This window comes from Podarcis melisellensis, assembly GCF_964234715.1.
Source record: "Podarcis melisellensis genome assembly, chromosome: 10".
Classification (NCBI taxonomy): domain Eukaryota; kingdom Metazoa; phylum Chordata; class Lepidosauria; order Squamata; family Lacertidae; genus Podarcis; species Podarcis melisellensis.
This window is the reverse complement of record NC_138542.1, coordinates 57,929,834-57,945,777: the sequence shown is the minus strand read 5'-3', so window position 1 is coordinate 57,945,777 and position 15,944 is coordinate 57,929,834. Positions and strand designations below refer to the sequence as shown.

Below are 15,944 nucleotides of genomic sequence, written 5' to 3'. Positions count from 1 at the left end.
CTGAAGAATAGTAGAGGGAACAGGCAACACAGATTTTTAGAAAGTGGTGGTGGTGGTACAGTAAGAATCTTGATACATGGTACCAATAAAATATCAGTGCATTCTCCTGACTACAATTTCATGCAGGGACCAGCACATATCCATCAGCCCCTTCCTGATGGCCAGAAAACACAGCTCTTGTTGGTAAGTGTAGTGCCCAGACTCTGCCCTGCTTGCATCTCTAAGTAATTGGGGATGGGGAGAGAGTTTCAACCCAGAGGTGATAGATGGGGTCTGTTAATGTTTGGCCTTTTACTTTACAAGCTGTTGAAAATACACCAGATTGTCTCAGGAACCCTCTAAAACAAAAATGTAAGAGGGAATGTCATATTAAATGTGAGCTGTATTGAGAATACTCTTGTGTCTGGTTTATTATGAAGCCAGTTCTCGAGACACTTCATCTACTGAACCAGCCATCAAGAAGAGTCTGACGAGCACTTAGGTCAGTGACCATGGGGAAAAAACCTCCCTCCAATCTTGCTCAGTCACAGCAAACGTTACAGAAACTTATTTCGGCTCTTCATACAACGGAACAAATGCAGAGGCTTAACTGGCCCTGTGAGTCACATCACTGCACACGCCGCTGCCCCTTCCCCACCTTAACGCTGCCAATTTGCTTCACTCCCATTTACTGACTCTTCATCGATGATGACACTTTCTCCTGGACACCTGGGTCCTTGCCCTTCCTCTTAGTAAGATATGGAAATTCCTTTTGAAATTGGATCAGTGCTTAGGGCAAACCCCTTCCGCTATGATCACTGCACACAAGCCCATGAACGAGGGAGATTTTGCCTTCTGACCCAAAATGCTGCAAATTACTTGTGCTAATGTACACTTTGGCATCATTCCTCGTCAGCAAGGAGGACACAGGTGACTGATAGTCAAAACATGCCATTCCAGCAAGGAACTGCCGTCGTGAGGTGGCCAGGCCTGTTGCAGTGTTAGTGCAGAAACAAGTTAGAAAGGGACACAGAGACAGATGCTGTGCTCAAGACAGATTCAGGGAGGTTAAGCTTCAGAGATCAGAGGAAAACTTAAACACAGCAGCTTGGCAATCAGAGTTCAGAAGTAACCAAAATGCAATAATTACTACAGAGCTGGTTGCAAGGGCAGACTTTTTTCACCATCTTCCCTGAAGCACAAAGAGAAAGCATTTTGTTAGGGAGAAACAGTGAGAAACATTTAGTGTCAAGCAAACAGCACAAATAGCCTGGTTATAAAGAGGGGAGAATACAACAGGACCCTGTCCTTTGGTGACACTGCTTTTGATTCTTTCAGGACTTTTCTAGCAAGACACACAGTGGCAACTGGAGGAGCTGCAACAAAATTCACATTCATTTTATGCACCTGTATCTCTCACATGTATTAAGATTGTGGCCTAATCATTTCATCCAATATTAAGTAGATTTTGGTGAGTTAGACTGGGTCTCAGACAACAGTTCAGGTACTCTTACTGATTGGAGGAAACAAAGTTTCAGTCCAGTTCAACTGAAAGTCAACCAAATCCTGAACTGAACACTGGACTAAATCTTTAATTTATGCCCAGCTGATCAGATTTCTCCTTCTGACTGAAAAAGGAATGGCATAAAAACTTCCTGCAGTTTTGAGAGTACATTATAATGGTTCGATTCTGACATTCTCTGATTCCCTATTTCCTAGAACATCAGTGCCACCAGAGGTAGGGACATACCTGTTGAATCTCTTCCACTTCTTCTCCAGCTATCAAGAAACCCACCCGTTATTTGCCCTGTCTTCTAACTTCTAACAGAAACCTTTTCCCACCATCCCAGAATCTGTGATAGGATGTCGGGTCAAAATCCAGTAAAACAAGAAACCTGTAAACAAACTGAGCATCAAGCCAAGCCGTGCTTCCACAAGTGCTGCCTTGTTTTACAGGACAGCTGCAATAAACTGAGGGATGCAGCTGAGGGTATTGCACATATGCCATTACTTCCAGAGACCAAAGTAGCATTTTCTGTCTCCCCATCACGGATCTTACTTCACAAAGGTACCTCCCGTTCAACAGCCACATTAAAACTAGAGCAAGTGTGCAGCAAGATTAGCCGTATCTTTGCTATTTATTAATTATCCACCACAATAATAAAGGATGACTACTCCTTGATCTCTTATTAATCTTTGATTGCAATTCAATATTTTCTGGGAGAAGCTAGTTCTTAGTCCTGGCTTTATCACTATTTTTTGCAGATCCTTTCAGATCTGCCTTATACTGTCCACATTGAGATTTCCAGTTAAGAAGCCTGAGATGGGGAGAAGAGCTGCATGTTGTTTTTATGATGGGTGCTGGCCAGCCACCCTATAGATCCATATGGATTGAAAGGCAGGATATAAATACTTTAAATAATAACAAATATGCACTCCAGTTGCCCCAAGCAACTAAAAACCAAGGACGATGAGGCTAAAGCAGTGCTGCAACTTCAAATCCTAAAAAGGTGTTTCTTTTAATTTCTCTGAAATCAAATATTATCATCTTATGATTTTCATTGTAGCTGTCCTTGTGCAAGGCTGTCTTGGAATCTGCTGCTCGGCTCATTAGGTACAGGCACAGAAAAATCCCTGGCGTGGCTGAGCTGCTGCTCAGTGTACATGGACAGATGCTCTTCAAAAATAGGATCCCAAGATCCTGCTGGTTTTTTAAAGTTTGGGAAGAAGAATACAATTTGCACGCCCAGGAAAATAGTATTCTATCTGCAGCATAAGCACACAATTCAATAGACACATGTTGTTGGCATCTGTCTGTCTTGAGAGACAATGGAGTGTGCCTCCAGGGGTGAAGTCAAACTGCTGGAGAATCACAGCACAACTGACCCATCCATTTCCACCTATTTCCATGGCCCTGTCTAGTTCAGTAGAGGTTGGAGACAGACCCAATTAAATCTATGTAGAACAGCTATTTTTAGAGTTCAATTCCTTTGGCTATAATTTTAATCCTTTTATTAGGTCTATATTATCTGTTAAGTGCCTTATAGTCCTTTAAGCGCCATTAATTTCAGAAGTGCAATACACAGCTCCAGCAAAGCAGACTGAACATGTTTTTATACTCTGCAAGGACAGTGTGCCAAGCAACACATGAGATGCTGCACAAGAAATATTTACGCTGGAAGCATCTTAATCCCAATTATTAAGGGATTACATTTCCCTTCCAAAGCACAGGAAGAGGGAAGGAATACCCTTTCTCAAACATTGGCCCTTCCCACTCAAGAATACATTCCCACAAGTCACTCTTCTATCTAAAACTGATGAAGCATGAAGTAGGTTTTGCATGTCTAAACCTGAATAAGGCACCCATATGCTAAGCTGATCATATCACTATGCAACTCATGAGCTAATACAAATAATCCCTTCCCAGGTTCCTATTTTAGTCAAGAGACAGGGACCTTAAACATTTTCCTCTGCTAAGAATTGAGCTGGTGGGGTGAAGTGGCAAAAAAAGCTAGCAATTCCCTCCAACAGGAGTAACAATAAGGTACGATGCCCATAGCTCCAAAAGTAGATACTAGTCACACTGCTTCCTGGACTGTTGTCTTGATTTCAAGTCCTTTGGTGGAAAAGCAGGAGACATCTGCCATGGATGCTTTAGCTAAGATTCCTGCACTGCAAAGGGTTGAGCTAGATGACCCTTGGGAACCTTTCCAACTCTACAATTCTATGAAATGTTCCATCATGAGCACCAATTCAACAATAGACACAGCCCTCAACCCTGAATTGCTGCTATGCATGTTGAAGCAGTGTGACGGTCACTGCCACATACACATTCAGCCCAAACAAATAAACAGCTGGCTGTGCCTCTTCAGAGTTATGCAAACTGGCACAGGTCTGCACAGAACCCCAGCTGAACCACTAGGAAAGGTTCCACCATGGCCTTCCCTGCAGTTACTACAGGGAAGACTATAAACTGAGGAAAGGAGTTTGCTACCCAAAACATCATTAAAACTTGAAAAACATAGGCCACTACCATCGTAGCCTTTTGGCTGAGCAGCACAATAATTTTTTTAAGACAACTTTCTGGAGGATATACTTAAGAGCAACTCAGCCAAGCCCTGGGGTTGGAGAGACACAAGAAGGCAGATGTGAATGGACAGCATGTGACAACAGATCCAAGTAGCAGAAAACAAAAAGACGAGGAAGGAGTAAAGGTGTTACACACAAAGAGCCAAGCAGGGCGTACTCAGAAATCGGGTCCTCCTGCCACCAGGCTTGAATGTCACCCGCTCAGATGCACAGTTAAACTTCACACACCCTGTGATAAAACAAAAATAAAAGAGGGGAAGAACAAGGAGAAGAAAAGAGAGACAGAACACAACTACAAGATGTTAGAAAACTCTTTAAGCTGGTGGTGAAATGCACTAGCAAGACACGAGAGAAAAGAACCTCACCGGTAGAGGAGCATTTGTAAGACACAAGGAGCAAGGACTCTTCTGTACCCCACCCCCACTCTCAAAATCATGTTTGTTTCCTCAACTGGAAGAGAGCTATCCTCCATTAGTTAATCCAGCAGGAACAGGGTTGCATGCCACAAGTGATATAAAACAGCCAATGCACACATTGACATAATACATTGCACAACTTGAAAGACACATGAGGTTCAGGTTAGTAGGGCTCATATGGTTAAAAAGGAATGAGCAGAAGCTCCCTTCTCATTAGGAAGGTGACTTAGAAGAAGCAGTAGCATATTCTATTCTTTTATTGATATACCCACCTCCTTGTCTTGAAGCAACATACTGCCACTCCACCCACACCATTAATGTGTGTGTCAGAAATGAGTATGTTATGCATGCAAACTGCAAATTCAAATATGGTCTCTCAGGGACCATGATAAACTTCTAACTTGTGCAAGTAAAGTTGACAAGCTCCCAATTTATCCAGGGAGACATTTTGCACTATCTGCCTCAAGCTTTTCCCCTCCATCATCTCTCCTTGATGTGGAAGGTGCAAAAACATACAGGGCAACCTTCACTGTCATATCCTTAATTTTACTTGCCGAAGTGTCCCAGGCCTCACAGCTTCATCCTATGAAGGAGATAATCTGAAATGTAGCAGGATATTTAATCCCCCACCTCAGCCCCCAGTCACGTTTCTCTCCATGCTGCTAATCTACAACATTTACCTTGGCCTGGCGCAGAAATGGCACCATCACTAGTAAAGGCAGAGTAGAGGTTCTCACTAGAAGGAGATGGTTTCAGAGGCTGTAACAGATGGTTCTGTCCTGTTTCTTGGACAGTGCCAGGAGGGTGGAGGGTCTGCTGTTGGGGCAAGACCGAAGGTGCACTCTGAGCAGACAGATTGCCTAGGGAGAGAGGGAAGCAAATCAGGACACTGGCAACATGATGGGTACTTAAGTTTTCCCATCCCAAATGCACAGTGTTCATATTTCACTTCTTAAGGATGACCTCTGCTGGCACATAAAAGGAAACTCTAGATCAGGGGTAGGGAGTTGGATCCAGCTGGGGGGGCCTAGTTGTGGGTTACCCCAACTCCAGTGGCCCACTTTAACTGGTGGGTGCCTGCTTTCTGCAGAGACCAGCTGTGCTACCAGGAAACATGGTAGCAAATACAATCCAGTGGGCTTGAAGTTGCCATTAATCAGTTGACAGGCAGCAACTTCAAACCTGCTTTTTGCAGGGATAAGCTGCACTAACACTACAACAGAGACAATTCCTGCAGAAAAAAGGGCTTTAAACTACCATATATCAGCCAATAGAACTTCCCATGCATGACAGCAAATCTCGCTTGCCAATGCACAACTGGGAATGCAGTTTATGGCTCTACCTGCCCCTCACCTGACATCACATCTGATTATGTTGTGTGTGCGGTAGGTCAGCATGGCATGGAGGGAAATGGCCTTGTAGGCCAAACGGGGGGCTATGCAAGGCCTGATTAGGACTGTGGGCCAGAGGTTCCCTACCCCTGCTTTAGTTATTAAACTAGGCTGAAACCAGCAACAGCTAATGGGAGAAATGAACACAGGCCAAAAAATGAAATGCTTTCACAGGACTGCTACACTGCTGCTTGTGGCTAACAATCGAAATAATACTGTGTCAACAAGGGCAATACACACAAATTAAGACTCAGCATCCACCTGTTTCTACTGGGTACGGTAACAGAGGACTAATTAGTTATATTTACATTCCATATCTTAAAATTAAAATCTACAAGGCAGTAAACAATAAACACCTTAACTGCATGTCTTCACTGCACATACCCCACAGAAATATGCTGCTGGAAGCCTTGCTTTGCCCAATACAATCCCTCAGCACTTCTTGAGTTTTTATCTAAAGTCTAAAACACACAGTGAAAAGGCTATGGAATACAACTTTGTTGCTTACATTTTGCGTAACACTTGAGTGGTGTTGTGGATAAAGACAGCTGAACGTGAGCTGAGGAGACCTGGGTTTCTGGGGGTGGGGAACCTCTGACCTGCAGGCATATCTTGGTCCAACAGGGCCCCCAATTTGTCCAGGCAGGCTATTTCTTCAAAATCACACCCACCTGCCAATCAGCTGTTGCCACACTGATGGGCAGGGAGGCACCAGATGATTGTTGGGGGCATGGGGTTGCCTTCTGTGTTAGCTGCACAAACCAGTTCTCCACAGGGAACTGCAGAAGAATTTAACTTTCTGCTCATCCGCTGATGGAGAGGGGAGTTAAATCCTGCTGAGATCCCTGCAGAGAGCAGAATTGGAAGTCTCCACTCATCCGCTGAGGAGTGGAGACTTCAGTCCTGCTGCATGCTGCTTCAAAGCACAGTGCAGGGCTGTTGGAAAGCCCTTTTACAAAGAGCCTCAAGCTGCTACTTAAAGCTCCAGTTTTCCTAGGTTTAAAGAGCAGCACTGGGCTGTTTGCAAAACACTTTCCAACAGCCTGCAGTGTCCTTTGAAGGGCTTCAAAGTGCAATGTCACATGGCATCATAGTGACGTCAGGTGATTGAGAGGTAGGCACCCCGCACACCTGTCAAATTTGGCTCACCAGGCGTGGGGAAATAAGGATTTGGCTGGCCAAGCACAACAATATCCCCACCCCTGGTTCAAGTTGCCAGTGAGACATACAGCTCACTATGAAACAGAAAGCCAGCCACCTGCTTTCAGCTTAATCTACATTACAAAAGGAAGAGAGAGGCAGCGATCATGTGCACTACTCTGAGCTCCTTGAAGGAAGTGGGATAAAGATCAGTGGCAGCTGGAAGGAGAATTTGCAGCAGGAGAGTTCATGGTAGCCAGTCGAGCCCATATTAAGCAGCCCATATTAAACAAAAAGTCACAAGACACTACACAAAGCCAACTTACCCAACCCGTGGGCATTTTTAAAGTGTCTTACCCAAAATTTGAGGGCTCTTGTTACCCTGGGAGCTGCTGCGGCTGGACCTGCTGCCTTTTCCTTTAGTGGGTCTTCTTCGCCTGCCTGACAGAGGAGCAGCAGGAGGGATGATTACTGCTGGAGGTACCTTGCCCAGTTTCGTGTAAAGCAGTTCAATCTCCATCTTCTGGCGACTTTGAAGCTCTTGGATCTCTTTAAGGTGCCTAAATGAACAGGAAAGGAAATATGTGTCACTTTTCATACCACTAAATCATCCCAATAATGGATGGACAAGAAGTGAACCCAGATTAGAAGCTATTTATCTAGGCATTATCCTATACAACTATGGCTGCACGCAGTATGACAGTGGATTACTACCCTCTCAGAGGAGTGCTCCAAACAGCATGCAACAGTGCAGGGCAGTTCAGGGCAGGCTAGTGAAGGAGAATCAAATAGTTTCAGGAGGAAAAGGGGAGAGAAAAAATCCACCCCAGCATTCGCCTGTTGTACTAAGGATTTTATAACTATATAAGGGGGTCAGGGAGGAGAGAGAAGTGGAAAAAGTGGACATTTACTGTAAAACACATGGACCATTGGTAGTTAAATTCTCTTCCCCTGCCCTTCATTTTCTCCCACTGTCAACTGCCTACTCCTAGAGTTCACTGATACTAGATGAGACCCAGAAACTCAGCCTTGAGGAGTAACATCTAAGCCTAATTTATTGCAAATTAAATCAATCGTAACAAAACAAAGAAAACATGGCTCCTCTCTGTCTTCCTTGGAGAGAGAGCTGCAAAAGCAAAAGCTATACAGAGCGGAAACAGTGTATCTCAATTTCCTCTCCAACAATCAGTGCTGGAATGTAAACAGACATGTGACATGTAACAATCCCACACACACATCTGCAGCACAGGAGGAATGAAATTCTCAACACTGAAACAACTGAATTTGCAATTAACTAAAGCGAGAAAGCCAGAAGCATGGGAGCTCTCTGTACTTTAGTCCACTCATAAAACACTAAAGAGCTAGACATCTAGTCCGCTCATGCATTTTTAGCATCTAAGACTGAACAGTGTCCCAGACATCTCCAGTTAAAATCTTGCCTCTGCTGTGAACTCTCAGAGAAGCCCCTGTTTTCTCATCCTCAGCTGCCTATCCATTAACAAGGAGATGTTAATTGCAAGGAGGCACTCATTCCACTAGAAAAACAGGGGACGAATATTGCAGACCTCACTATACAAATTCCCTGCAAGTGCTGACTGCAGATAACTGTTTTTAGTCCCACTACACGGGATAAAACTTTCAAACAAGTCATGCTTCTACTCATTATGTCCTCTTAAAAAAGTCCGGGGGGGGGGGGGGGAGAGGACTTACTTCTCTCGCAATTGGCGCAGCTCGCACTTCAAGTCTTCATCTTCTATGTCCGACTCATTGTCACTGCTCATGTAGGAAGAGTTGAATGAGTTGCTAAGGCTCTGAACTGGAAGACTGATCTTTGACCCAGGTGGATGGAGAGAGTCTGGACTCCTTGAGCCATCATCTTGCTCCTTGGCTGCACCACTCAGGAAGGCAGCTTCCAGCTCGGACGATGGCCCATTCAGGTGCAGAGAATGCCTTCTTGCAATAAGCCCTGGCTTGGGAGTTTTGATGGGAGAAGAAACGTGCTCAGAGTTTACAGCCAGAGGGACTATTGCAGGGACCTCTCTCTCCACACAGGTCACCTCATCTTGAGTTTTAGACACAGAAAACCGGCCCACTTGGTCTGTTGCTGTCGTCGTCACCTGGAAACGCCCAACCTTGGTTGGCTGCAAATTGGCGGTGGAAGTGTGTGAAAAAACTCCATCCACCACATCTGCAGAGGTAACAGCAATGGCTTCGGCTATTCCACTGGAGGTTGGCTTCACCAGAGTACTCTCAGGGCTGCTGCTGCTAGACAAAGATGAGGAATCTGAGCTGCTTGTGTCGAAGTGCCTGGGCTTACTTCCACTCTCTTTCTGCTCATCCACAGCTACTGACACCTAGAGACAATAGAGACATACAGTATTATAGCCAGAGCACCTTTACAGAGTGGCACTTTGCATAGTGTAAGAGGATAGGTTCCTGCCTTGAGCAGCTTTGTCTGAAATTTGACACAGGGGATGCAGAACAAAAAGGAAAAGAAAGTGGAAGCAGGGTTAAACAGAAAAATATGTGGATCTGCTTCACATGTATAGGCTTAGTTACAGTTACAGTAAGGCACAGGAACTAAGGGTTGTTTGTGCCAAGACTTCACATAAAAAGTCAGAACAATTTTAAACAGTACTCCCTCAAAAGGAGCCAACCACTGCATTAGATCATTTTCTGATAAAAACTTGTGCTGACACCAAATATCATAGTCACAAGATGAAAGCAGAAAATGGATAATGAGACAAGATGGGCATCTTTTGAAGAATGCTAGTAATGCTTAAAGAGAAATATATTGTCCCAGTCTCAGCTCCTTGTCTATAAAATAAGAACCATAAAAGTCACACAGTAGCTAGGGTAGACACAACAAAATGCTGTAAAATACCTGAAAACGACCCATCTTAAGAACTGCAACTCCTGAGGTGGTAGTTGTGGAACAGCTTCCTGCATCCTGAGACTCTGAAATGGGGAAAAGTGGGAAGAGGATTTGCAATTCAATTTTTTGCCCCCTGTGTTTGTGAACAAAATTCTCTGAGAAAAGTCAATCAGAAATGTGTTCCTCTAATTAGATCAAAGGAAGCTGTTACTAAACTGCTTTAACAGTTTCAGTTAAGTCATCCTACTTTTTCTAGTTAACCAGGGGTAGGTGGGGGCTTTGTTTTGGGAACACGCAGTATTCACCTTCTACAAAAGGCATGTGGTACCTCATTTGAACATTTCCTTAACAAAAACTGATTATTTTCATATTGGCTTTGACAACAGATGACAGAATTATACTTGCAGAAATTTTGCTTGTCTACCCAAGAGAAACCTAAAGGAATTACTAATATATTAACACATTAGGCCCTATTGGAAGAGAAGAGCAAGCAATTCTTACAAGAGAAAATAACTTTAGTGTAAAACTAAAGTTGCAATGGGAAAACAATGACCTATTTCCTAAGGCTGTGCATGCCCCCTCAAAAAAACCTGGGCTAATGTGGGAAACACCAGGCCCAGATCTAGCCCCAAATCAACTGGGGGAGTGGAGAGGAAAGGAGCAAACTCTGCATCTCCTCCTACCTCATCCCAGGGCAGGATTTAATTCTGCTGGGAGCTGCTCCACCAGACCTTTTCCCACAGGGAGCACACTGGCAGAGCAGGGCCCGAAAGTCAGCGGGACTGAAACCTCCTGTTCATGAGTGGGGAAAGAGACACAGCGCTCACTTCCCTCACCATCTGAGAGGTGCTGCAAAAGCAGAGGCTGGCAAGGAAGATGCAGTGTGTTCCACTTGAAAGGCCTCAAGGGACAGCTGGGTGGCAGCAAGGAATGGCACAGGTGGGAGAAGCCTGAACTCCCAAGACCCGGCAGCATCCATGGGATGTGCTTGGTGCTTGCTTAAAGGGTAAGATAGGCAGGAAGGGAACTTGTTGAGGCTGATGATGGGAGCAATGAGTAGTGTGGATGGAGGTGGCAGAAGCCAGACCCGCTGTAGGCACTTTCTTTATAGGGTCTTGTATGGCAACGCAAATCCCTGTTCGGTTTCAGCAGAAGGAGCCGCTGGTGTGCTGGAGGAAATCAGGTAAGATTACAACAGCAAGAGAGACTTGCAAAATGAATACTGTTTTAGATGCTTACCAGAGAATTCAATCCTTCAGGGGTCAGCTTCCCTAGCACATTCCCTGCGGGGAGTTTGCTGGAGAAACAGACTCCCTGCCTCTCCTACATCCCAACCAATGCCCCACTCCCTAAAAGCCCCAGATTGTTCCAGGCAACCCAACCTGGCTCAGTCTGGCGCTGCCTCTACCCAACTTGGGATTCCCCTCCTCCCTAACTGGCCCAATTCAGTTCAGGCTTCAGCCAAATCTGGTGCACAGCCTGAATATTTACAATGCCTGAGTGACCACAGTACAATCAAATCATTGTTAAAGAGCAAAAGGGAATGTGCTACCCATAAAAGCTACTGGGAAAAGAATGAACCCTACAGATCCTTTTAGTCACTGCTTAAGAGCAATCGTACTTTCACCCCGTGTCAAACTATCCACATAATCACTTGGGTGTTTTTTAATTATTATTCATTTGTTTTGAGGTATGAGGTAGAGTTCCAAAAGCCAATTTTTTTGAGATTATAATCCTTTTGCACAGGATTCATGAACAAACCTCTAGTATAGCAAACAGCAGACACCAAGTGTTCTTGTTCAGACATTGTTCATTCCAAAAGGTTCTTACCAGTATTTGTAGGCTGTTCTGGTGCAGATGCCATTCCAGTAACCGTTGTAGAAGCCACTGATGGCAGAGGCTATGAAAAACACAAACAAACAAAATAAAATTCACCAGAATATTCTAATTTCCTTTTCTTTTTAAAAAAAATTCAGGGCACTAATTTGCCCGTAGTTATTCACGGGATCACATCAATTCTCTTAAGCTTCAGATACCAAAGCAAAGCACTGACGAGTATCCACTGTAGCAAGCCAAGGCTTCTCCTTAAGCAGCCTTCCCAAATCCAGTATTAGTATATGCAAGGCCATCCTGTTTCAAATGATTCTGCACACACCACAGCATCTTAAAGTTGGGGAGGGGAAACCCTGAAAAAACAGCTTTGCTGTTGCTAATAATAGTCGTACCTTGGTTCTCGAACGCCTTGGTACTCGTACGTTTTGGCTCCCAAACACCGAAAACCCAGAAGTGTTCTGGTTTTTGAATGCTTTTTGGAAGCTGAACATCCGACGCAGCTTCCACTTGAGTGCAGGAAGCTCCTGCAGTCAACCGGAAGCCACGCCTTGTTTTTTGAATGGTTTCGGGAGTCAAACGGACTCCCTGAATGGATTAAGTTCGAGAACCAATGTTCCACTGTACAGCCCTTATATTTCATATAACACAATTTGTTTTCCAATACAACTCCATTGCCTGTTTTCATAGTTGGAGAAAATGCTAGTTCTCACTGAGATGGTAAAGTTGTGTCTGGGCTGCAGGTGGAGGTTCACATGACTGAATACTATTCCACACGCAAAAAACTTCAACACAGAAAACTTTTTAGGAGGGAAAAAATGTGTCTTATAGTCCGAAAAATACGGTATATATAAAGAGTAGAGAATGGTGTATGTAATTATGAGGAGCATAGCATGATGTAGGGCCTGCACATACACGGAGGAATACATAGACCTCTACATGTATACATGGAGTCTAAAATAAGGTATGTGGTGCCTATTTTATACTGAAGGGGTAGTAAACATGATTGATTTGAGTAAAATCTGGAGGGCAACTCTCACCAGACCCAGCCAGCATGGCCAACAGCCGGGGTTGATGCAAGTTGTAGCCAACAATATCTGGAGGGTAGTGCATTGACCACTCCTGCTTTTCCATTTAAAAAAAGAACACAAGAATCAGGTTCAACCACAATTAAAATACTACAAAACAAACAGTATGGAAACAGGCAATAAACCAATGACACCTTTGTTCTAAGCCAATAATCTATTTTGTCCCTGGTGCCTCCACTCATCATAGCTGCAAGAGACGACTGCCTCTCCCAATCTCTAAGCAAAGAATCCTGCTTCCCTCGTTAGCCACATAAATACTTGTACTCCAGAGCTTGTGGTGGGCCAAATGAAACCAACTGCTTCCTGCTCACCCCTACAGCCCCTGGAAATGAATCTTGCAAGTTGTAAGCCCTTAGTAAACATGTCCCTTCTGCCCTGGGCTTCCATCACACAGAAGCAGTGCAGACGCAGATGGGCATGTTGAACTTTTTGGTCACTAGTTCAGCAAAACTTACACCGGCAGGAGCTGATGTTGTTGGAACATTTTCTGGACTCAAGGCTCTTCTCAGCTGGGCATCCAAGTCCTCCAGAGGTTGCTGGGACTGCAGGAAGTAGGAACAGTTAGCTGTTGCCCCTTTAAACCTTGCTATACATGTAACATCTAAACTATTTTGAATTCTACAAGAGAATTCTGAAGTGACATCCAGAAAATGATTAAGCAGAAGACCACAATTTTATCATCCTTTAATCATAGAACATTCATGAATGTGACTTTACTTCACCATAATGTCATTTACGACAACATACAATGCAGCAGTCAAGCTTCTCGGAAGCTAATCAATTTCATGTTTTTAAAGAAACCTAGCGAAGAGTCCAGAACTTGTGTGTTTGTGTATTCCACAGCCCACAGCCACTTAAGACACAGACACAAAGCCTCCTTCAGAATAATCCTGTGTGGGCACCTTGGAAACTATTTTATTGGGATAAATGTTTATAGCCAACAGCCTACTTTAGGTGTATAAAGTGAACTGAGAATGGACTGCTGCTTACATGATATATACCCAGAGTTGAGGTGCACTAAACTTTCAGAGAACAGTTATTTCCAGTTTTCAATAGCTATATGGCAGGAAATAAGAGGAGAGATAAATGGGCACATTGTATGTTATTCAATTATGCTTTATTCAGAGTAGAACATTGAAATTAATGGACCTCAATTAGTCATGCTCATTAATTTCAATTGGTCTACTCTGAGTATAGCTTAGTTGAATTCCACCCTTAATACAAGCATCCTTGAGCCAGTCAGGTGACTGTTGAGATGTCAGATTCCCATAATACTCTGGGCTACATTTTTCTACCCATCCAACATTTAACACACTGTCATTTACAAAGTTTCCAAAAGAATCACTCCTTAATGCTCAGTAGATGTCTGTTGAAAGCAAACAAGCTACCTGATGTTATTATATGACCAATGCAAAAGTCAACTACAGTCAAATCCGTTCAATCCATGTCTTGGCACCTCAATAAAAACCATATAAACCAGTCCTTAGCCTTCATAGGCAAACACAGTTGTTTTATCTACCCCATAATCTAGGAATCAAAGGAACCAGCTCATGTGCATTCATTAAATTTCATCCTTTACACTTCATCCATCTGTTTCAGACCTTGGGGAACATCTACTTGCACTCTGACTTGCTTTCGAACTGCTAGGTTGGCAGGAGCAGGGACCAAGCAGCGGGAGATCACCCCATCATGGGGATTCGAACCGCCGACCTTCTGATCAGCAAGCCCTAGGCTCTGTGGTTTAACCCACAGCGCCACTCGTAAGCATGGTTATGAAGGAATAGTATGAATAGTATGAAAACAGAAAGAGAGGCCTAAGTAAAAGTATAAAAATATATCTTTAATTGCTATAATTTATTCAGGAGTTTGTTTACATATCCAGCCATGAAAATATTATAGCAGCATTGACTGATGAGGTGACTAAGGTTAGTTTAGAACAGGCATCCTCAAACTCGGCCCTCCAGCTGTTTTGGGTCTACAATGCTGACCCCAAGAAAGTACAAGTAGCTTTAAACTAGTGCTCATGAAGTTCAGCAGCTTTTATTTCTTTGTGGGGCTTGCACACTGGGGCACAGCAATCTTCAAAGGAAAAAAGGAGTATCAAATGAAGAAACCATTTCAATTTTTATAAAAGAAAAGGTTACTCGGTGTAAAAAAAACAGTGTAGAAAGAAATAACATGCAATAGAGTTTAATTTAAACATGCTCTTTGAAAAGGGGAAAAAAGAGAAGCAGATATAGCACCTGAGTTAGTGTAGGTCCTGGAAAGGGTGGCAGCGGCTCACTGGCTGGAGTGCCAGCTGGAAGTTCAGAACCTACCAGTGGCCCCTATGAATAGATGGTAAAATTCAAGTTCAGTCACAGAAGAAAAAAGATTGTAACATCATATAGAAAAAAGAAAATTTGCTGTAGAAGCTTTAATACTGAAGGAGTACCATTAACAAAATAGAAACAAATTTTGAGACAATGTGCTTTGACTCAACCACCACAAATAGCATATTATCCCTGAAGATGGGGATACGCTAAAACATGGTCCAGCACTTGGATGCTTTGCCACCTTTTTCTGACTTCCCATTTCTATAGTGTTGCCCCTTCTCTGCTCACTCCCTGGCAACTGCTTGTCTCTCACTAACACTTGGTACAGATTTCCTACCCTCCTACCTGCTACTGGATTGATAGTGGGATCTGGGTTATTTGACTGTAAACATAAAGTGCAGCGAAAGTTATTAGAGGGAACACAACCAACCCCCGTATTTAAGGGCAGTTTAAACAAGGCAATACACAGCCAAGTTTTCACAGAATCATAGAGCCATTAAAATGAATGAATGTGACTAAGGGAGCAACTAATTTCAGCAGGTCTACTTTGAGTAAAACTTAGCTGAATACCACCCAGACCAGGTAAAGGCTCTCAAAGGTCAATGCCAGAGTTGCCTTTATACTCATTTCATACATGGACCATTTTTCTACTCATGTTATGAAAACTACTCTACACAGAAGCTTGTAAACTCATGTGGCAGTTTTGTTTTGTTTTGTAACACGTAATACACTACCTAGTTTTCCAGCAGACTAATTGCGGTCCCTGCATAAAATAGTGTCATATGTGATATAGCCCCAAGTGGAGGAAAAAACTTTTAGCA

General features: G+C 43.5%; 1 protein-coding gene across 1 annotated transcript in view; it reads right to left on the bottom strand.

The window, feature by feature from the left end:
- Positions 1–15,944, bottom strand: part of WNK1 (WNK lysine deficient protein kinase 1) — a 104,526-nt gene that overhangs the window by 4,807 nt on the left and 83,775 nt on the right. The window contains 9 exon segments of the mRNA XM_081926651.1: positions 1,130–1,171; positions 4,205–4,297; positions 5,165–5,344; positions 7,373–7,575; positions 8,726–9,369; positions 9,900–9,973; positions 11,721–11,790; positions 13,264–13,350; positions 15,052–15,135. Coding sequence (XP_081782777.1) covers positions 1,130–1,171; positions 4,205–4,297; positions 5,165–5,344; positions 7,373–7,575; positions 8,726–9,369; positions 9,900–9,973; positions 11,721–11,790; positions 13,264–13,350; positions 15,052–15,135 — 1,477 coding nt within the window.